This window comes from Anthonomus grandis, chromosome 3 (genome assembly GCF_022605725.1).
Source record: "Anthonomus grandis grandis chromosome 3, icAntGran1.3, whole genome shotgun sequence".
In the NCBI taxonomy this organism is placed as follows: Eukaryota; Metazoa; Arthropoda; class Insecta; order Coleoptera; family Curculionidae; genus Anthonomus; species Anthonomus grandis.
The window spans coordinates 46,639,337-46,664,096 of NC_065548.1; the positions used below are offsets into that span (position 1 = coordinate 46,639,337).

Here is a 24,760-nt window from a genome sequence, read left to right on the forward strand (position 1 = left end):
ACCTTTAGCATTTACTACTAGAGCCATTATAACCATAGATTTTCGTTCTTGAGATTTGCGCCACTCTTCTTAAGCCTCACTCGAAAATCACTTTTCTAATTTTGCTTGGCACTGTCGAGAATTCTGTTTTATCCATGTTTCAGATGTCTGTCGCCTGATATAGATGTTCAGTTAGCACTGCGTCGGTATTACGAAAAACATGCTGGACATTCCATTTCAAAAACGATTTCACCTGATGCAGAGGTTCGCCTGCTCGGAAGTACTGAGATACTCATTCCCTTTGGCTTTTTTTAATTTTATAATTTATTGAACTCTATTAATAACAAATTATTTAAAATAACAAAATATATCAATATCATGTTTTGCAGAGCCTGACTACAAAAATCTCAACCCGACTATAAGCACCATTTTACATCACTTAGGTTAATTGTAATCGTTCTTAAATAAAGTTGTTTCTGAAAAAACAAAAGGCCTGGAGTTATCATTTAACTGGCGCAGTCGGTAGGATCCAGTTAAACTTGATAACGCACAAAATATGACCGACTATTGGTCTTTTGTTCAAGTTTTTGACTTAAGCGATATAGCGAATCCCATTTTAAATACTTTTGACTTTTAATAAAAAACAAAGTAAACCTGCAATCCGTTATTTAATAAACGTAGTAAACGAGGACTCTTACTTTGTCATTAGAAATTGTAATCATCTTTCAGTTGAGGCCACCAGACTCGTTTATTACTCGCTGATTAGATCAGTCTTAGAATACTGTCTTATGGTATGATTTACTTATCACACAGGTTGAAATTTCATCTTTTTCCTCTGGAAATGTACTGACCAAAATCTACAGATTAGAACTATATACTTACTTTGGCATTGGCATGTTTTCTCTCGGAGTTTTACGACAATTATGACGAACAGGACAAAACTTTTTGAGACATTTAAAACAAAGCTACAGCAAAGTACTTTAACCAAGCAATTTTGATACTAGCAAAGCACGGAAAAGCTTGAGCTAATCAAAAAGAGTTATACCACAATTTGACACAAATTTTCTCAAAGGAGATCCAACCCTGTCGACTTCTCTAATAATTGTAACTTGAGTGACAGTTCCTTAAATGTACATTACTACCTTTATAAAAGCAATGACCTGATGAATATATAACATTATATAACATGTGGAATGCCAACAATATATAACTTAAATTAAATAAGACTCACATAGGCTCCTTCAAGGGTTCAGAAGTAGTTATGGGTTTTTGTGTGTCGCTTTTATGATATTGTATGATCACCCTTCCCAGCGGCATTCTACTTATAAGACTTGCTCCTTCATAGATCTACTAGACTCTGACTTTCGTTTCTGTGTCTTTCAAATCCTAGTGTGCATAAAGCTATAACTATCCATCTATTAACCACTTTCAGTGGACGGCTTCATGTTTTACCGTTCCTTCGCACTTGCTTAGAGGTTTCTTCTTGATTTTGATAAAATCTGCAGACACTGTTTTCTAACATTGTCATTGTTTATAGGTGATCTTATGAAAGTGATCTTATTATTTTTAATTGTTGTTTTAATAATACGTGCAATTCAACATAAGTCGTCGAAAAATGTCTTGGGTTCTGGGTAGATGTTGAATCATCAGAGGGTGCTAAAAATCCTTTAGCTTGACATGATAAAATTATCTATTAAAACATGGAACACCTGCAGTATGTATGAATTCCGGAAAGCTGAAAAAAACATAAAAAAAATAAATAGACTAGAATTGCAAAAATGCCCAAATAATAGTCTACTACTCAGACAATTCAGATCACAGGAACAGAGTAGGATTCATCCTAATCCAACAAATGGATAGAAACTAGATCGGTTAGTATCAGCTTAATACGGATGTAGATACTAACTGCAGAAAGACCGGACATTGAGGCTGAGAAATTCTATGAAAATCTAAGAGAGTTGCTCGGAAGAATTAAGGCTAACAAACTAATAACAGTCGTATTCGGCGACTTCAATGCTAAGGTTAAAAACGGATCTATCATAGGGATAACGGACTCTTTTGAATTAGAGAAGTGAAACGAGCGTGAAAATATTCTAATTCAATTTAGCTAGGAACATCAGCTCGTTGTCAAAAATACATTCATCTATGTACATAGTACATAGAATACATAGTTGTCTATCAAGAAACATTATATAGAAACATAGAAACCTAATATACGAAGTCTAACTAAATTAGACACAAGGGAAAACATAAGAGCCGAACTTCAAAAACTCGAACGATCCTGATGAAATATGGAAAAGGCCTAAAACCTACATAAATGTGGCCACAAAAGTTGTCCTTGGCCCCAACACTGGATGACAGAAGAAATACTGGACCTAATGGACCAAAGACGATTAGTGTAAAACCAAATTGATAAATATAATGAGTATAACCGAATAAAAAAAACAAAATAAAAGAACGCTTAGGTGAAAGAAGCTGCAAATTCTCACAAACTCTATGACATCTTTAATTCTCCTAAAAAACTAAAACGAATAACAGGCATTAACAGAAATAAACCGTTGACATCACTTTTAAATTATGTAGGAACACTAATTATAAGTAAGGAAGAAATTAATCAGACTTGGTTAAAATATATAACAACCCTTCTTCACGATAACCGAGAAGACAACGTGGAAGCCTTGCATATTCAAATGAGCAGTTTAACGACCATTAGATCCGAAGTAGATCACTGTTCAAGAACGGTAAATACTAGGACATGATAACTTATATGTTGAAGTGCTAAAACAAGTGGATATGCACCATTTAACATGTGTATTTAACAGAATATATGATTTCCACAAACTATCGGAGGATTGGTATCGACTTTTGTTATGACTTCTTGTTATCATTCCTAAAAAAAGTACCCCCAAGCAGTATGAGGACTGTCGACTTATTAGCCATGCATTTAAGGCTTTCCTTAAAACAATTAATCATAGGATACATAAAAGATGTAAAGAATCGAGTAGTGAGACAGTTCGGTTTCGTTAGGATTATGAACCACAGAAGTTTTGTTCTCGCTTAAGCTTCTAGTACAAAAGTGCTACGACCAACAAGTATTTCTCTATTTTATTGATTACTAAAGAACTTTCAATTCTGATAATGTCAAACATCATTTACTTTTAGCAAGACAACGAGAAATCGGAATAGAGAAGAAGGATATTGAAATCATAAAACAACTATTTTAGAACCATAAGGTCCAGGTGAGGATAAAGGACACTGATCAACCGAGGATTTCGATGTTAACTAAGTGTGACAGGACTGTATTTTGTCTCCGATGCTTTTTAACATCTATGTCTAGACAATATTTTGGATTGCTCTTGAAAATGAACCCAGGGCTCTCAAGGTCAATGGAAAACCCATCAATAATATCAGATAGGCTGACGGTACCATGGTGTTGGACTTTACTTTAGAGGATCTGTTAAATAAGATACATGGCATCGGTCGGCGATACCGCTTGCATATTAACATATTCAAAGCAAAATTTATGGTCATTACGAGATGAATCCGAGAGGTTACTCTGGAGGTAGAGCGCGAAAACATCGAACAAGTGAAGAGATTTAGGTACCACAGATGTTCTTAAGGGCGAGTGGGATTGTGACAAGCAAATTAAGGTTCGAATGCATGGTCAAAACGGCATATTGACAACTTGAGGGTATCCTCCTACAGCAATGCTTGCCCCTGGACCATCATCTAAGAGTGATAAAATGCTACAAGTGACCTAGCCCTTTTGTGCCGGGCATAAACCTGGCTAATCAAAGTAAGATCACTCAATCGCAAGCGTTCGAGATATGGACTCTTCGCAGACTATTTAAAATCCCAGCAGAGCAGAGACAACTTTTAAATATAGTTAAAAACCGGAAAGTTTCTTGATAGAGTTTGGCTACGCCATCACAAAGCTGATTCTGCAGGGTAAGATGGAAGGCTGAAGAAGAAGAAGATGAGGAAGAAGTAGAAGAAAAAGAAGAATCCTCTTTAGACAAATTGCAGCCATGGACATCACCGGATCTTGTGACTCATATTAGTAAGTGTAAGTAAGCCTGCTTTGAGTAGCTGTCTAATGTTTGTCATAGTCAAACCTACAAAAAGCTGCTTTATTAGTAGTTCAAGAGTGTTCAAGATATAGCTCTTTTAGCTAGAAAGTCGGTTGTCTGATTACCCTTATTTTAAATATGCTCCTTGATCTAATTCTGGAAAACTCTCGACATTTCCACAAGGAAGGCATGGAATTGCTTTACTTTTTAGCCAGGGTTACCAGGCTTTACCAGGGTTAAGCTTTAAATTTGTTTAAAGAACACTTGTCCTGGTCCCTGGTCCTGGCAGTTCTAAGAGCCAGTTAATAGTAATTTAGTTAATGCTTTGGAAAAGGGTAATCATCATTCTTCATAATAATATGGGGTGGCTAATTGGTTCCAAGTTGTTTACTCCGAATTAGCGAAAACAAGAAAAAGGTATCGATATTTGTGAAGTGACCCCAAAGTTATCTTCTTTTCACTCTTAATAACGTAAAAATAATTAGGTCTTTTAATATAGAATAGATGTATCGGCAACGTCACATAACTGACTATCTAGTTGAACTAATATGTAGATAGTCAGTATTTGATAGTGCCGAAGAAATAAATGATTATTTTATAAATGCGGTGGTTACTAAAACTCCGGACTCTACCACCCTCTACTTTTATATCCAGAACAAAAAATAAGTGTATATTTTTTTTATTTAGATTCTAATAAGTTATCGTCGCCTTCAAATCCATAAAACCAGAGAACATTGGAACTAATGAAATTGAATTCTTTACGCTGAATAACTGCTTTCCTGACCTTATTCCCGTACTTTAACATGAGTTGCATATTACAACGTAAATAGCGCATTTCCTTTACCAGTTCCTAAAAGTTTCCAACCTTCTGAACTCAAAGATTTCAGGCCGATAAGCAGCCTTCCAAGCAAAGGAGTCTTGCAAAGCGAAATAGTAACCATCATAATATCTTGCCTCATACATAGTTTGGATTTTGTAAGAGCCATAGCTTTCTAAAGATAAGCGATGACATCCTTTAAGCATCTGTTAAATGTGATCCTACTTAGAATGCATTCGATAAGTAAAATCCTTAATTACTGTTGCCTACTAAATAATTTTTGCTTTGGTTACTTGTCTGATCGCACTCGGTAGTTTGTAATAAGATTCATCGAGGATCTATACTCGAGATTTAGCCTGTTTTAGTTTTTGGAACCATCAGAATAGGTGTTAGTGAAGCCTACTATTGTTTGGATACGAATGCTTTTTATCTGGATTATGTAGGGCTCTGTTGAATGTAAAGATTGGCGAAGCAAAGTCCACACACGCATTCTTTCACTCACGGCCCTAATGGAATACGGAGGATATTTTTAAAAAAGTGCGGTCGTGCTGAAACCACCATTGTGCAAACTGTTTCCTCTTCCATACAAAAGAAGTATCTTCCCTAAAGACTATAAACTTGCTTAGATTCAACCAATACCCTAAAAAGGAAAAAAGACGGTGCTCATCAATAACTGTTCGATTGTGTTAGTCACTGCAAGGTAATGGAAAAAGTTGTTAACCTTAAAATACTTGAAGTCTATCAACATCATTAGCGACCGTCAGTATGGTTTTCAAAAACTCAGGTCTATCGGCGATCTGTTAGTCTATGTCACACATGTTTGAATCGAGGCTGTCGAGAAATATGGTAAATTTCGTGCAATAGCTCTGGATATTTCGAACGCATTCGATAGAGTCTGGCACGAAAACACCCTAAACATGTATTCTTATGGTTTGCCACCAACTTCCTTGTTTCAAAGATTTCTCGAAAACCTATACCTCGCAAAGAGCCTAACATAATTTTGGAGTAGGGTGAGTGCAATCTAATTAAATTGAACGCACCTAAGACTCAAGCTTCTGTGTTTACAATAAAGGCTGTCTGCCACCTGGCTTATTACGTGCGGACTTACTTTGCCGCTGTTTTCGTCAGATCAAGTGTTAGATGTGGAGTTTGGAAGCAATATGTCTTGGATCAGGTAGCAGAAATATCTCAAAAGCTTGCGGCTTTCTTTAACACAAAAAGGTTTTATACACCGCAACATCTTTTAACGCTTTATAAGGCTGAGATTCGTTCATCTCTTAAGTATTGCTCATACATATGGAGCTCTGCACCTAACCACAAGGACTTATGAGATCCAGAGATTACTAAAAGTATGGACAGTTTAGCCCATAGAAGAAAGTTGGCAGACCTCACTGATACCATCACGATAAATGTTCTTCCGAACTAGCCAATATTATTCCACCTAAAGTTTTATACGCAAGATCTTCTCAATAGGCAGATGCGACTCATGAATATCGAATGCATCTGCGGAGGCTAAGGGAGAGCGCCCACAAAAGCAGCGATATGCTTGAAGTGAAGTGTTGCTGAAGCGTACCTGAAACGCAAGTCAAGTGGACAACATGTGTGTGTCTTGTGATCGCATCTCAAAATGGTGTACAAAACGCATGCACATTGCAGATTTGAAGAATTGAGAAAGTCTGTCCTTTTATTCAAAAAAAGGATGCGAACTACAGGCAAAGTGTGTCCACAGAAGAACGTCTGTTCATTACTTTGAGGTAGGTATAAATATGTTTTATAATATTTTAAAGCATAATATAATTTTCTTACAAGTAATAAAAGAAGTAGGCGGTTATTTTATTTAGTTAGCAAAGTAAAAAAATCTGCTGTCAAACTTTTATTTATTTGTCTAATAAATAACACTGGCTTGTTAGAATTGTGAAATTTCCATTATTTGCATTAAAACAATATTCAGCTTGCTCTTCCTGCTAAGGGTTGTTCCAAAGTAGTGTAGTATCTTGTTGGGATGCTGGTTGAAGTACTGTAAACTGAGCAACACTACTATTTTGAGATTGTTCTGAGCACTGAGTTGAGGGCGAGGGAGAAGGTACTTCAATCACACTTTTCCCTTCTAAAATATCCGAAGCTAATAAGGTTATACCAATCTTGAATGTTCTCTTTTATTCTGGATTCATTGCTTGTATGTCCGGAACCATACTTAATGAAAATTAAACTTCAGGATCTTGTGTTACACTTTCTTGAAATGCAGGGGTTCCTTTGGACTTACGTCTTAATTCAAAATAATTAAGAACCGAACGATTGATATCTTCGAGAGTAGTGCTTGAGATTGAATTGGGTTTTGCTGTACCTGATTTAAATGAGTTGATGAACTTTTTTGGCTTTGTCTTTGAATTCGGTTGTCAATGTGAACATTTGAAGCAATATAAGTTAAATCTTGCTGCTGCAATTGAAGATCTTTTTCTAGGTAATTTTTGGGTTGATCGGCAACCTGTGTAACTGTGTAATCATTTGATTCATCTAGGCTCACCATACTCGTAACTTTAGTTCTGTCTTCACGTTCTGATGCACCTATACTGGATCGTTGGGAATTATCCGGAAGCTCAGAATGTAAAAAGTCAACATCTTCTTCAGAATCCTCTGTTCTCTGTAAATTGCTTTTGCTTTTTCGACAAGTGGTGAAAGGATCCAAAAAAATGCATATATGCTGCTAAGTAAACTGATTATATTTTACACATCCAGGTCCTGAAGGCACATATTTAATAATAATAATAATAATAAAAACGACTTTATTTTATACTCGGTGAGATTCAGCACAGCTGTTGCTAGCCGAGTATTCATAGCAAGAACAAAATATAAGATTTCAATAATTACAACAACGTCGAAACATACAGTAAGGTAAATTAAATATTCAAATAAATAGAAAATACAACTGAAAATTGTCCCTAAAAAATCTACAAAACAAAAAGTAAATCAAAATAAAAAATAGTCTCTAACAACACAAAATAGTCTCTAGTCTACCAGACAAAAGTAAATCAAAAGCAAAAAAATAAGGCAAAATTCTCTCCAGAATCCACAAGACAAAAACAAGTGATTAATCAAAAAAAAAAAAAACAATAAATAAATAAATAAAGTGATTAGTATTTAGAAAAAAGGTAACTTTTATACTTCTTTTTAAAAGTCGAAGTTGATTGATTAAACATTTTTATGTTTCCAGGCAAATGATTTAATAAATTAACAGAAGTATAGCTAAAGCAAGATTTAAAGAAGCTTCCCTTATGCCTTGGAATTTCATAATAGTCTCTATATCTAGTATCTCGGTTATGAAGGCTTGATCTAGGTGTAATTTTTGCAAATAGATAGTTTGGCGATTCAGTTTTGAGCATCCTATGAAGAAAAGAAGCAAAATGAAGCTGCTGTCTGTCCTCAATACTTAACCACTGAAGCTCCTTTAGTCTATGGCTGACGTGATCTTTTAAGCGTAGATTAAAAATAAGTCTTATGCAGGAGTTTTGTATTTGTTTGTAACTTGTACTTACTACTCATATCAAGACAAGGGCCATAGACAAAGTTGCAGTAGTTGCACTGGGACAAAACCAGGGTCTCACATAACTGCTTCTTTATACCGAAGTTGAGAAAGTGCCTGCTTTTATATAAATTACGCAATGAAAAATAGGATTTTTGTTTAACCCTTGAAATATGTCCCCTAAATCTTAATTTTTCATCGAACCAAACTCCCAAGTTCTTGTACTCTGCAACCACTGATATATCAACACCACCCATTTGAATTTTTATATTCGATTTAGCCCACCCGGTATTTGGCCCAAAGAACATTACTGCGGATTTATTGGGATTTAACTTTAAACCGTTATTATTTGAATATGTTAATATACTATTTATCGTTTCGTTAAGTCTGTCTTCAGCCGCCTTAAAATTATTTTTTGAGAATTCTGCTCCTATTTGGGTGTCATCAGCATACTGACTTAGGTTGCAGCCTCTAACAGATTTCCACATGTCCGCTGTAAAAATAATAAACAACAGTGGCCCCAGTATTGATCCTTGTGGCACACCCCTCTCCACGCGAAGACCTTCAGATTTATTATTATTTAAAGACACACGCTGCCATCTCCCCTCCAAATAATCCCCGAGCAAATCTAAAGTTATTTCTTCAAAACCATAATATTTCAGCTTTGCTCGAAAAAGTTTTGGATCCAAAGTATCGAATGCCTTGCTAAAGTCGAGAAACACAACCGCGGACGTATATCCATGATCTGATGCCTTAATTATGTTATCAAGAATATTGAGCAGGGCCGTTGCTGTACTAAATCCCTTACGAAAACCAGACTGGCCCTCAAAAAGTAAATGATTTTCGTGAAAATAAAGCAGCATTTGCTTATATATAAGCCGCTCATATACCTTAGACAAAACACTTAAAAGGCTAATTGGCCTCAAATCTGACAGTTGTTTTACACCTGGAGTTTTTGGTATAGGAATAACAATAGCTGTCTTCCACTGAGATGGAAAAACACCCGTTTCTATTGATGTATTGAATATATTGGTCAAAAATAGAATTACAAGAGGACAGCATAGTCTAAGCATGAAAAGAGTTATGCCATCAGCGCCAGCAGCATTCGATCTTAGTTGGGATAGAGCACTTTCAACATCCTTTTCAGTAACAAGATTTAACTTAAACCTGCCATTAGTCCCGCGGTTTGTATTATAGTAATTTATTGTGTCTTGGTCGACAGTGGGACATATTTTGCGTACTGACTCAATAAAAAAATTATTAATCTTGTCTGGGCTATTTAAGTTTAATGGTAAGTTAAAATTATTTTTTGTTTTATTGTAAACATTTAATTGATTTATAGATTGCCACATCAACTTATCATTTTTGCTGCTTGTCACATATTCTAGATAGGCTTTCTTTTCGCTGCGGACAGCCTGGGTAAACATATTTCTTAAGGTTTTATAGGCCTCCCAGTCTTTGATCTCACGAAATTTTTTATACTTTGACAAAGCTTTATTTCTTTCAGCTTTTATTAACTTTAGAACATCTGTAAACCAAGGTGATTTGGGTTTGGTGACTTTAATCCTACGCTTAGGGGCATGTATATCAAATGGAGCAACTATTAAGTCAGTAAAAAACTGTAGCTTGTCCTCAACGTTATCGTAGTCTAAAATATTTGACCAGTTGCAGTTGCACAAATCAGTGTGAAATCGATCAGAATCAAAATATTTAAAATTTCGGTATTCAATATACTTAGGAATGGTGGAAGGTACCGTAATATTAATTGAGCAGTATATTAATTGATGATCAGAAATATCATGCAAATCCTTGTGATACACCGGCCCTATCAACAAATTTTCATTGGAGAGAATAATAACATTTAGTAAGCTAGGGTCAGATGCTGAAATTCTAGTTGGATTAATAACCATTTGTTTAAAATTAAAAGATTCCAAAAAATTATCAAAATCGTTACTAATTTTGTTATGACGTAATAAATTAATATTAATATCCCCCAACAGTACCAATTCGTCACACAAGGGCATTATAAACCCGACTGAATTTTCTAAAATATTAAGTGCATCAATTACATTATATTTTAAAGGTCTATAAAAAATACCCACACCGAGGGTGATTATTTTAAATTTAATTGTAAGCCATATTTGTTCCAATGATGCGTTGGAGTCTACTACATTAATTTTATCAACCTGTAAATTATCTTTTATATAAGCTCCTATTCCACCCCCTCTAATCCCTCTGTCAACTCTATAAAAATGGTAGCCATCGATATAAATTTCCTCGTCAGATACACTTACTCCTAGCCAGCTCTCCGAAATCGCCAAAATGTCTAGGTTTAAAGCCAGTAAATAATTTTGTACGTCCTTGATACTAGGCAGCAGGGATCTTACATTCAAATGACCGATTTTAAGATATTTTCCTAAAGAATCCATTGCAAAGTGAAAGGAGTAAATAACAAATAAATTAATAGAGAAAATAAAGGAAAATTATTAGATTAATTAAGTAGTTCTTCCAAAAAGCCTTCATTTTTAATTACGATTAAATCATCATTATCACTTTTTCTAGCTAAAATATTACCATTCCTATGCCAAATATATTTAAAACCGTGATTTTTTAGTTGTAGTTTCGCCTTTTTAAAAAGCTGGTAGGTTAGTGGAGTTAGTTCCTCATCCAAAAAGATGTAGCTTGTTGACTCACCCAGTCCTATGGCTCTACTCGTTATACGACCCTTTTTCACTCGTGCATCAATAATCATTTTTTTCGCGTCTGCGTTTTCTAGGGTAAGGATAACCTTTGTACCACTAGTTTTCGTAGGGACATACTTAATGGTGTTAAATGCGGTTTCAGATACTTGGACATCAATGTAGTTGAAAAGCTTCTTCAATTTTCCCACTGTGGTTACTTTATCTTCTTCCCTCTGCACTAGACCGGTCACACAAATATTGGACTTGACTTTATTCTGCTCTAAAATATTGTGATAATCCTTAATACTCTGTACCTCCCGCTTAAGCAAAGTATTTTCCTTGGATATCTCGGTAATTATGTCAGACAAAACCTTGGCCCTCGCTTTCTCCTCTTCATACTTCTCGTTTAGAAATTCTATAGATTTACGCATTTCTCGAAGTTCACCCTGCAGTTCTCTTATTAGCATTTTTAGTTCCAAATCTTCACCAGGTACGGAGAAAATTGTAGTTCTACGGGAGGATGAGGAAGCATTAAAAGGGCCACTATTAGTGCAATGATTGCAGCTCCAGGGAGCCTTTTCAGCCTGCATTAACCTGGCGTCAACTTCTGAAACGCCTCCACAAGATAGATGAAAATAGCCCTTACAGACACCACAATACAGTTTTATTTTTTTGCCTATGGAGGTATTACATTTTTTACAGATTTTACTCGACATAGCGGATTGTAGCCGAAAAACACGTTACTACGGCAACACTGCACACTCTCGAGACCAAGCACAATGGAAATTATCCTCAACGGTTAGGGGTCCAAGGTCCAAACTCGGCAGCGGAACGACTACAAAAGCAGTATTTTTACGAAGCAGGAATACCACAGAGAAACAAAATACACTCTCGTAATACGTAAGCCGTACACTACCGAACTATAATAACAAAAATTATTAAATCGGACTAAAAACAGATTATTTAAACGATATTATGAGACAACAATAAAACACCTGCAGTCTCGCTACGTTGCCGTATGTTCTTTTTCTTCTTTTTTTAATTTCTTCTTTTGTCTAACATAACGGCCACGCAGATTTCTCCATCGTAGCTTACACTCAACCGCTGGAACCGAAGAAAAATTATAATGCGTATATTTATTATTATAATTTTTATTATACTAGTAGTATTAAGCGTAAAAGATATTAAACACATTTTTACTTAGTTAATAGTACAAAGAACCTGAGGTACTAAAGACTAATTAATGATTTTGAGAATGATTATTAGAGATACGCCAGTTGGCATATGGAATGCTTTGCAATAAGAGTATATGCCTAGCTCTACACTAGAAATTTGGACTGCAATCTACCAAACTGCATTGGAAGTATAGACGGGAAACACATCAGATTAAAATGCCCTTTCCTAATTACAAAGGATATTTTTCTGTGGTACTATTGGCAGTGTGTGATGTAGATGAATTTGGCAGGAATAGTGATGGGAGAGCTTTAAAAGAGAGTGCATTTGGTAAAGCTTTGTCAAGGGGAGTATTAGGAATACCGGCCCCCAAACCACAGTTTGTTATTCCAGGAGAAATAACAAATTTCCCATATTTTTTCGCAGCTGAGAAGGCTTTTCCGCTGACACAAAACATTTTAAAACCCTATCTCAAGCGAAATCCAACAAACAACAAGCGCATATTTAATGCAAGGCCAAAAATCAAATGAATGTCTTTTGGCATGTTAACATCCAAGTTTAGAATTCTAGAAATACCAATCAATTACAACGTCAAGTAAGTAGATGACATCATCCAGGCTATATGTGTTTTACATAACTTTATCAGGAAACGCAAATGAGTTTTTTCAGTGCCGACAGTGGACCAGCAAATTCCAACTCTTCATAACAACGAGCATCTTCGCAGCAGCTTTAACAGCAACTTTAACTTTTTTTTTACTTCACAGCTCTAAAAGTCAAAAACAATGGCATAATACGTATGTATATATTCGTACTTAATATTAGAAAAATGAATGTAATAAAAACAAAATAAACAATTTTAAAACTTAAAAAAATAATTTGTTTTGCTTACCTGATGCATTTAATTGTTTTGCTGGAGTTTGCCAAGCTTTCTCCTGCACATTCATTCGATAATCTTTGCTAGTAATATCGTACAGACATGGGTGAGATTCTATTAACTGTAGGAATTTAACATTAAATTCTTGATTATCACGCATATTTTTAATAAATGTATACACAAAGTATTCAAATTCAATTTTATACATAACTAAACATAATATTAGCATCGAAAATAGAACCTGTCCTACGTTTCAGCACGCATGCAGTGAGACATTGCATTGAGAAGCTTTAAAATCTTTCCAGCGGCTGTCGCGCAGCTTCGGTGAGCGTCGTTCCATGTAAAAGCAAGGAACACTGCACTTAAGCACACTTCATGTGCATATCATTCCTTTTCTCTTCAAGCGCACATCTTTGGTGGGCGCTAAGACTGTCGCTAAATCAGGACTCGTTTTTATAGGGAAGTGTAAGTCTGTGAAATCAACTCCCAACACGTGTTTCCCAAACATTACAACTTGTAGAACTTAAAAAAAAATCCACAGATACCTTCGTAGCACTAACGCTTATCGTGATACTCAAGTACCCTAGGGTTTGCCCTTTTGTGCCAATGTATTCCATTTAAAAAATGTACGATAACGTTTTGAAGCTAAACTGTCTCTCTGCAAGGAAATCTTCGTAATTTCATAATTTACTTAGAAGTTTTTTCAGTAAACTTATTTTATTTATTGCACTTAAAAAAAACAAATGCTGTGTTATTTCTAGCGGAATAACTGTAAACCTCCAATATTTTCCTTTAAAAATATATTACTTATTTTACTTTGTTCTTTTTTAGCATATCATTTTAGTGTGTAACACAGTACTAGCCTACATCATCCCTTACAAGCCTGAATCCGTAGAGCTACAGCTTGATTTGGAAAGGCAAAAGGCCAAACAGGATCGTCTGGAAGAATGTGAAAAGAAAATGAAACAGAAAGCAGCTAACAAAGATTTGGACCTTACAAAAGTATGGAATTTTTGTATTAATTATTCCTATTAATATAATTACATCTAACGACAAAAAAATAAATTTTAAAGACTATAAAATTATTCCCATATTATTAGTCTAATCTATGACCTATGTAATATAAAAAAATGCTATTTCATTGGCAGTACATCAGGATAGGTTTCGAAATTTAAGTATCTAAAACAGTATCTAAGCATTAAACAATTTAAAACGTTGTACTATTCCCTAGTTCAGTCTCAATTAAGATATGGCCTTGTAGGGTGGGGTGGGGTAAGGGGACTCTCATTTAACTCTTTGAGGTACAGAAAAAATGGTAAAAATTTACACAAGTGGTACAAAAAAAAATTATTCTTATTTATAACAAAAAAACATAAAAACTAATTCAAGGTGCTCTAAAATAAAATATAACATTGAGAAATATCAAATTTATTACTTCTTTCTTTAAAAAACCCATGGTACATATTTTGACCCACCATACTACTGCCTACAGTTATTTTGTATGGTAGGACTGAAAACAAGACTTCCTTGGAACTACAGACTGCACATCTTCGTCTACTGGTTCGTACTGGCTGATGTGTACTTTGAGTAAGTCTAATCGTTTCTGGTTGGAAAGGTTTCTTTTTTTTGATGGGAGTTGGTAATGGTTTTTCAGTACCTAGTTCAACTAGTTGTCTATAATATTTAAACGAAATTCTTTCATGTTCATTTTAGGCCCTTCAGATAACTTGTAAAGCACGTAAGCATTAACAACAGCAGCATCAATAAAAAAAACATGATTCTTTGCCACTATTTTTTGGTTTTTCGGTCGAGGCCGTAAACTGCCCTCATTTGGTCAAATTTATCTACTGAGTTCATATGTTTATTGTAATCAGTCAGCGCTATTGGGCAAGGTATGTTTTCTACACTGCCGTCTTTCGCTTTCCTTTTGACCTCATTTTTTGTCATCTGGGTTGTGATAATTTGAAAGAAGGTAAACTGTTCTTTTATCGCGTCATTTAAATGCTAAAAGTCCTGTAGAACTCACGTACCAGTCAGAGTCACCTCTGTACATTGCTTTATCTTCCAGAAATTGGGGCATATTTTTTCTGGTATGTCTAACAGTACCACAGACATATAACTTTTCTTGATACAGTTGATTCATTAGGGCTACATTTGTAAAAAAGTTATCAAAGAAAATTTTATGATACCTGTGTTTTAACTTTTGTGTCATCTGAAGCACTACTTTGGTACCCAAACATTTTTCTGCAACAGGACCTATTGTATTGTTTGATCGTAGATCGGCCTTTAAACTTTATCATAGACTCGTCCACTGATAAAAATTCGTGAGGATGCAGACAGGCTTGAAAATTGGATTTCAACATTTCTAAAGATGGTCTTACCTTATATAATTTATCAAAATTATCGGAATTTCGGTTGGGCATGAAGTTGTTGTCATTAAGATGTACATTACTTATTCTACTAATATAGAGAGATCATATAAAACTTGATCTGTACTCCAGTAATCCCGATATGAAGGCAGCTTTTTGATACCCAATAGTAAGTTTATACCAATAAATGTACGTATATCGGTGGGCTTATAAGTTTTGCCGGAATTGTGAAAAGTTTGCTCTGCGTAGAGGTTTGTTTGAAACACCATATGTTCGACAATTTTGTCTAAAATCAGAAGTTTAAAAATATTATATGGTTTCACCCTATCTAGTTCCTTTATGACTTGGGCTAGTCCTGAATATTCCATAAATTGGATAGGTAGAACCGTTCTTACTCCACTGTATTTTAAATAATGTTTTTAATTCGCTCAGTGGAATAAGGTCATCGGGGTCCCATTCCTCCGGTTCTTCATCAGATGATGATATTACCATATTATCCGGTTCTGATAAATTATTTGTGATTTCTGGCTCGTCTACATCATTTCCATTACAAATATCATTATCCGGGTCGATATCTGATGAAATGCCTACAAATTCACTGTCCGAATTTTCAAAATTCTCAATTTCATTATAAAGATCCTTTTCGATCAAACCAATAAGCTTACAAGGTAATGGTTCTGGAAATCGGTCACTTGCCATATTTTGCTCCGACCTAAAAAACCTTACTTGTATGGTGGGACAAAATTTAACCCATAGTTAAAAATACAGAATATAGAAGTAAGTAACTCAATAATTTCAAGTTATTTAGTATAAAACAGTTATATAAAAAGTACATCAAATATTTTTAAAAAAACAATAAAACTTAAAAAAAAAATATCTTACCCTTTTTAGAACGAAACGTGCAACAACAAAACATAAACAAACGAATAACCACTTGAATCATTAGGCACAATCTAGCGACATCTGCACTTTATACGCTTAATATCTAAGGCTTATATGATCATATAGTCAGACGGTTTAATAAATAAATCGACGTACATTACTGGAAAAAAAAACAATTGTAGGTGGGTTAAATTTTACTCCAACCTAAATGTAGAGTTGTATAATAGGTGGGTTAAATTTAGTCCCTAAGTACTTCAAAGAGTTAAGACTACTAAATACTGTAAAAAATTGATAATTAAAGTTATTTTTGATAACAATTGATTATTTTCAACTCAGTTACTTCACGAGAAAACAAAAATAATGGAAATACGACAGTTATATTCATCAACTCTACTAACGAACGTAAAAAAGAATAAAATTTAAATAAGTCTTCTGGAACATCTCTACACCACCAGAAAAAAGAAAAATAAATATTTCAAAATTCTAAAAACAAAAAAGCTATTGGTCAAAGACATTTTAAATATATCGCACCAAAACTGTTCAATATACTACCTAAAACCCTACAAAATAATATGAAATTTCAAAGTCTTTTAAAAATGATTATAAATATTGGATACAAAAAACAGAAAGATCGAATTTTATAACTTAGTGAATATCTCTTAAAATGTGTTTTATGTGTTATTTTCATCGGAGTTATTAAAGCTTAAGGTAAAAATTTTTAAACAAATTGAAAAGTGATTCGCAAATATGATTTTTTTACCGAATGTGACTTTATACTCAAATGTGACTGTCTGAAATATATTTTTTTCGGAAAGAATTTCACAAACAAGTGGCAAATTAGTGGAGCTTACGTGATTACCCATTTTATTGCCCTTTTTATGTTGATGTAATTTCTAGATATCTTTATATTGGTAAATAAATGTATATTTATTAGTCTTGAGTATTGACCGAGATTATTTTTACTAGGACTATCCCGTAGGATATTTAATGTAGCGCTCGTCCTTTGCCATGTACATCCTTATCTTTTTGACCAATGTTGTGATTCATCTGCCTTTGAAGTAGACTTCTCATCCTCGGGGCAATAAAGTGCCCATCCTCTTCTTATTCTTCAGCCCGAAGCTGTTGACAAGCAGGAGCTGGCAATCGTTCGGTCTTATTTAGGATGCAATTAATATTTGTTGTTTACATGATAGCCATCAAAATGACATATAACAAGAACTTACGCATTCAATACTTTTGTACGCTCTACAACGAGCTTCGTACTCACCTTATCAGCCATTAGAAAGCCTTAAAGGCAGCTTCGCTCTTCTGAGCATAGAAAATCTTCCATAGAAGTTTACATCAAGCTTAACTTGCATTGTCTGCAGCCTTCTTTGTACATACATCATACGGCCTTTGGCAATATTAAAAACCCTTAAGCCGGGAACACATTGTTCTGCGCCATGCGACACCATCCAACGCAACGTCAGAAGGATCTGACACCGTGGATTTTAATGCATATTTATATTTTGTTTTTACACTGTTCTGATGCAACAACGTGACTCGACGCCATTTGACTTGGTACGAATCCCCTCTTGCCTGATTTTCATCATATATTACGTGGCGTGGCACCGCATTTTAAGGTGTAGTAACAGTGTGGTGGCACAAAGGTGGCGTCAAATGTATAGAATGGCGGCAGAAATCGATGAAATTTTAATAATTAAGTTGGTACGGAAGCACACGAAGCACATGAACATAGCAGGTAAATCAAACTATACAAATATTTTCTATGTTTATTAATAATATATTTTTACAACTTCGTTGTGTTCTTTCACGTCTCACGGTTTGGGTCTGCCAAGGTACGTTGTCCTTTTGGGAGGTGAAGTATTCTTTAAATGTATCTCTTACAAACATTGCCTGGTCTGTGCAATTTTTCCGAAGCGGTAGGTACCGAGATAAAACAAGAATTAGACCCATTTGAATAATCATTTTCCGATTCAAAGTCACGTTTTTCACATAACATATTATGCAAACATACAGCTGCTAAAATAATATCTTGTGCTGTGTCTGGCTAAACTTCTATGTATCGAATAAAAATTCTCTAGCGAGCAGCTAAAATTCCAAAACTGTTTTCTATTACTATGAGGGCGTAGAAGATAAGATTCTAAGGGAAATGCTTCATCGCCTTCTATAACGTAAGGTAATTCTTCTTCATTTGCTGTGAGTTTCTCATCGGTAGGTATATTAAATGTGCCATTAGCTAACGATTTACCTAACAAAGAATTTAAAAAAATGGCTGTTTTTTCGATGTGCTCCTACATCAACAACAATAAACTTATAAACGGCATCAACAAGGGTCAGCAGACCAATTGAGTGGGCCCCTTTATATTCGTAATATTCCGAACCAGCATTAATAGTATAATGTATATTTGTATGTTGGCAATCTAACTCTCCCAAGCAATGTAGAAAGTTCCATAGTCGTTCATAACTTTCAGAATATCTTTCCATATTTCAGTAGTCGGTGATGGCATGACCATGGGTTTCAATAATTGCCAAATTGCTTGACATATTTCTTTAAGTATTAACCGTACTGTACTGAACTCCATTCTGTAATTGAAGCTCAAAGATCTAAATGAGTTGCCGGTTTCAAGGAATCTAATACAAAAATGTAATTTTTAATAAACTGTTCATGAAGAAGTTTTAGTTTTCCGATACAAATATTTTAACGACACTGAGCTACTTTTTTATGAAACTAAAGATATCACCAACAAAAGCTTTCTTGATTTTTGAGTTTCAAATTAAAAATCAGTACTTTTGGATCTCTCTCGTATCTTTCTTATCCTTTAACATATCGCAAAGCTAAAAACTAATTCTTATATAGTTTTTTTACGTAATCTAGTGGCTAGTTAAGTTTTATCTGGGAGCATTAAATTTTTAAATATACACACAACCAAACTTATATGGAATCACCCAGTAATTTCGCAAAATGGAATTTATTTTAAAAAATAGTCATTGAGGATTAAAGGGCACTTTTTCAAAACCAAGTTTATTAAAAAAAAATATAACTGATTACAATTTTCACAATAATAGAACAAAAAGCAAAAAGTGTAGATTTCTATAAAAATGATTTTTCTGAATATGACAATTTAACAAGAAAGTTAATTTAAAATTAAATATTCAGTATTGCCACCTCTAGCATCAATGCAAGCACGAATTCGACGAGGCATGCTATTTATCAAATTGTCAATGTCTTCTTGGGGAACATTTGTCCATTCCTCTAAAACCGCTTGAATAAGTTGCTCAGTGTTACCAGGAGCATTCTGGCGAGCTCTAATCTTTCTTTTTATCTTATCCCATAAGTGCTCTATAGGATTAAGATCCGGTGAGCAAGAAGGCCACTCTAAAACGGTAATACCTTCCGTTTCTATAAAACATTTTGCAACTCTGCTGGTATGTGGAGGGGCATTATCTTGCATAAATAAAAAAAAATTGCCAAAACCACCTCGCCAGAGCCTAACTACAGGTTGCAATACCAAATCTACATACCTTTGACCTGTTAGGGTTTGTCGAATTGGAATTAAAGGAGTTCTTTCACCAATCATAATTCCACCCCAAAACATTACAGTACCTCCTTTGTATTTCGAGATAGGTTTGGCAGCACGAAGTCTAGCTTGTCTCCCTCTACCTCTTAAAATGCGAATCCGCCGGTCATCGGATCGTAGTCCTATTCTGGTTTCATCCGAACATAAGACATTTTTCCAATTTTCAATATCCCAATTTTCATGCTCCAAACACCAATTTAAACGGTCAATTTTATGTTGCCTTGAAAGTTCTGGAACCCTTAACTGTCTTCTGCTAAATAATTCCCGAGCGCGAAGTCTTCTTCTAATAGTTTCGACAGAAACACTCACAACCGTAGCTTGTAAAAGTTGCCTTTGAAGCTCTGGATGAGATGTTGTAGGATTTCTTCTTGCTATTTGAGCTAAAAAGCGATCCTGCCCTTCAGTAGTTGCTCTTTCACGACTTCTCCTTGGTCTGTTTTTTAAGGTTCCCAATTCCAGAAATCTTGAATATGTTTTGAAACAACACCTTGTGTAACCCCCACCGTTCTAGCTATCTGATTTTGTGACATGCCTTGTTCTGCCAGAGCAATAATTCTTCCCCTCTGAACTTCCGATAGCCCAATGTATGGCATTCTTGTTTAGTTTTCAAATATAAATAAATTATAAATTTGATGCGAATTGCAAGTGAAACAGTAAAATCGACACTGCTAGGTAAAACATTATTATTTATTATTAATCTGCCTGTCCTTGAGAGTAAATACTTGTACTTTTTTATTGCTTGCAACAAAAAATATCTTACTAAAATATTTCGTATTAATACATGGTGATTCCATATAAGTTTGGTTGTGTGTATATTGATTATCGTTTAACGCGGCTAGACAAGTCTTTAGTGCGAGTTTTGAATTCTAAAAAAAATTAGTCAAGTTATTTATTATTGTAAACGGAATTTAATGCTAGTTTATTTTTTTTTAATTCAGGGTGTCTCATTTAAAAAACTGCAAGTTTGGTCTATAACTCAAAACTTGACGCATCCAGAGAAAACTTAACTACGCCTCTGGATTCTACTTAAAAAACTGTATAGGAGCCAGTGTATAGTTTTACGATATGTTAAAGGATAACAGAGATACGAAGGGTCAGAAAATGCAATTTTTTTAATTGTGCCCTATATCTCAGAAACCAAGAGAAGTTTTGATTAGTTAAATTTAAAAAAAGTCCAGTATCGCGAAAATCGCAACTCCGTATCTGTTGCAACTCCGTATCTGTTGCGACTCAGCACAGCCAGTAAATATATAGCTTAAAACGTGTTGCTACTCAGGATAACCAATGAATATGTACCTTAAAAGACTTTGATGGATTGTTGACTTTTAATCGCGTGAATGTAAAAAGCACCGCGTCAAGTTTGACAATTATGACATACACTTGCGTGCATAGAAATCGGCCCACTGTAAACTTTTGACTTTAAATATATATTTTTTTTAAATTATCCATCAGATCAAAAAAAGAAATATGCTGTTTGAAAGACAATTTAATATCCTTTAATATGAGTATAAATTTATGAAAACTTATTTGAACATCCTACCTTTAACATAGTGAAATTAATGCATTAAGAAAATTAGGCTTTTTTATTATTAACATAAATAGGGTTATTGACAATTTAAAATTTAACACTTGATTTTCTAATAATGGGTATGACCTCCTCTTGCCCTAATAAAATCTCTTATACGATTAGGCATAAATCTAATCAAGTTTGCTATTGTTTCTTGTGGGATGTCTAGCCACTCTTCTTCTACTGCAACAATAAGCTCTGGGATCGAGTTTGGGGTACGAAGTCTAGCTCAAATTCTTCGTTTTAGATCATCCCATAAATGTTCGATCGGATTTAGGTCAGGACTGTATGCTGGCCACTCCATAACCCGAAAACCGACTTCTGCAATGTAATTTTGCACGATTCTTGCGGTGTGCGGCCTTGCGTTGTCATGCATAAAGGTAAATTCATCTCTAATGTAGTCGACGTAAGGTACCACATGAATTGCTAAAATCTCCTCGATATACCTAGCAGCCGCTAAACCTCTTCTTCCATGAACATGGTCGCCTCTACGAATGAACTGAAGGTCGGTTCGTGCTTCTATAGAAATTGCACCCCAGATCATGCAGGAACCACCTCCATTAGCACTTCGCTCTTCAAAGCAGCAATCTGCAAATCGCTCTCTTGGTGTTCGGTACACTTTCCTTCTTCGGTCGCTACCATGGAGGCATATTCTGGACTCATCTGAGAACAGAACAGATCCCCATTGTTTCAACGTCCAATTCAGATGATCCATTGAAAAACGCAGGCGTGCTTGCCGATGAGCTGGAGTAAGTTTTGGACCAATTGCAGGTGTTTTAGGGGTCAAGTTATTTTCCTGCAGTCTTCGTCTCACTGTCCACTGACTAATAGGCACTCCTCGCACCTCACGGAGCTGTCGTTGTACTTGAACGGCATTAAGATGACGATTTCTTAATATTGTTGACACAATAAAGCAGTCATCACAAGCGGTTGTAAATCGCTTCCTATCTATTCCAGGGCGCCTATGAAAGGATCTAGTCTCCTCATAACGTTGGCACACTCTACGAACCGCTGCGCGAGTCATATCCAATTGTCTAGCAACAGCTCGCTGACTAATTCCATTTTCGATTAAAGTAATAACTTGGGCGGCTTTTTTTGGTGTAGCATGCATTAAATTAACACACTTGAACACTATTGAGGTTATGAAAAACGAATAATATGCAAATTTCAGTTGCAAACGCAATAACTCATTTTATTATTTGACAAATTTGTTATATTCGTTACAATCACCACATAAACACGGTTCATTTGTTTACCGGTTGCTACGCATATAAACGATAAGCCTTTTTGATAAATTTCTACTCACATTAAAGGATATTAAATTGTCTTTCAAACAGCATATTTCTTTTTTTGATCTGATGGATAATTTAAAAAAAAAATATATTTAAAGTCAAAAGTTTACAGTGGGCCGATTTCTATGCACGCAAGTTTATAAGTGGTGAATCCCCTGAATAGAGGAGGAAGATTAGGTGCGTCGTGAGTTTGGTGTCCGTACGCTTTCTCTGTCTTCCCAGGTTTTTAGTTTATTTTTGAATCCTAAGATTACTTTAAAACAAGTGTTTTTGTTGTAAGCTCCATTTAGTGTTATAAAATAAAGTATTTATAACACCGGGCACTATCTATTATTTTCCAATGGCTATAGGGTGAACCAAGTGCATGTGGTACAGTCAATTCCCTCATAAAACTTAAGAGGGTCCTTACTCAGAGTGGTAAAGCTCTACGGTATGTTAGAACAAGTAAAAAAAATCCTTTAATAATAGCACTAGGCTAGAATCAATTTCATGCATTGGTTTAACTATATAACAATTAAAGTTTTAATATATTGCTTAGATTCCCTTTTAAACCTATTTATATTATCACAGCTCTTTACATAATCCGGCAACTCATTGTATTGTTTTAAACCTTTAAAATATAAACTATTTTGACCAGGATTTATCCATGTCCATGTAAAAATTATCTTTTGATATTGTATTGTATTAATGAATGTCACTAACAAACTTACAGTTTTTTACTTAATGACTTGGAACTAAGTGGTGTAACATTTTATAAATAAATATCATTGTGTTATAAGTGAAGGTCTGTCTTACACTTAACAGTTCAACATTTTTGTCCTCCTTGTATAACGACTGCAGCCAAGAATAATTCTTAACACCCTATTTTATTTTCTTTGTAGTAAATCAATTTCGGAGTTATTCATTAAAAAAAAAGAGTTGAACAAAAGCAAAGATGAGGAGCAATGATTGTCTTTTATACAGTTAATTTGGCCCACACACTTAATTTTTTTGACAGAAAACATTTATTTAACGACCTAAAACATTTATTTTTTTGCTATTTTGTTTGTTAGGTAGTTAAAATGGTATTAGAAAGTTAGATTTTCATCAATTATATAACCTAAGTATTTAAACTTGTTGACATATTCTATAACTTGATCGCTAATTATTAACTCATCATGTACGATGTTTATAGAAGTATATTTATTTTTTATAATCATGGACTTTGCCTTTTGAATGTTAAGCTTTAGATCATTGTTGTCTAACCACTGATATATGTTTTTAAGTTTAGTATTTAAAGTTTCTATTATTTCTGCTGCACTGTCCCCAATACAATAAATAATTGTGTCATCTACAAAACTACCTTTAAAATGTCATTTAGGTACAATATAAACAAAGTGGAGCCCAAAACTATTTCCTGTGGTATACCATACACTGTTTCTTTAGTACAGGAGAATTTTCTATTGAACTTTTTCACCTGTTGACGATCCCTTAAGTAGTCCCTAAACCATTCGAGGATAGGCTCATTCATACCATACTTTTGTAGTTTTTTTTTCCAATTGAAAGGAACGGTTTGTAAAGTACTTTCACATGATTTTTTTTTCTGAAAACCTACACTAAATATATTATTTTTTCTATATAGTTTACAATTTGTTCATTCGCACACATCTCAGTAGCTTTTCATAGGTGGGACCATATTTATAGTTTTTCGAAATGGTACCAGACCCAGGTTTTGGTTAATTACATTCAGCATTTTGAATTGTCGGAACAGTGGGCTGCCAAGGTAGTTGTGCATATAGGTCTCCTGATGGACCCGTCATGCCTCACCAGGGGTTACTAGAGCCCAACGGCCTTAGAAAAACCAATGAGGCTCTCTGGTCTGAAGGACTTAAAGTCACTCGGTATACTGAAAGTGTTACCCAAGTATTTGAACCTGGCGGGCGTGAGTGCTGGGCACTCCCCGACTACATGGTCAA

The 24,760-nt window shown here is 34.8% G+C and overlaps 1 protein-coding gene across 2 annotated transcripts in view; it reads left to right on the top strand.

The window, feature by feature from the left end:
• LOC126734220 (anoctamin-3-like) overlaps nt 1-24,760 on the top strand; it is a 151,599-nt gene that overhangs the window by 121,257 nt on the left and 5,582 nt on the right. For both annotated transcript variants that reach the window (XM_050437756.1, XM_050437757.1), the window contains one exon: nt 13,946-14,116. In XM_050437756.1, the coding sequence (XP_050293713.1) occupies nt 13,946-14,116 (171 nt within the window). The remainder of the gene's footprint in view (nt 1-13,945; nt 14,117-24,760) is intronic.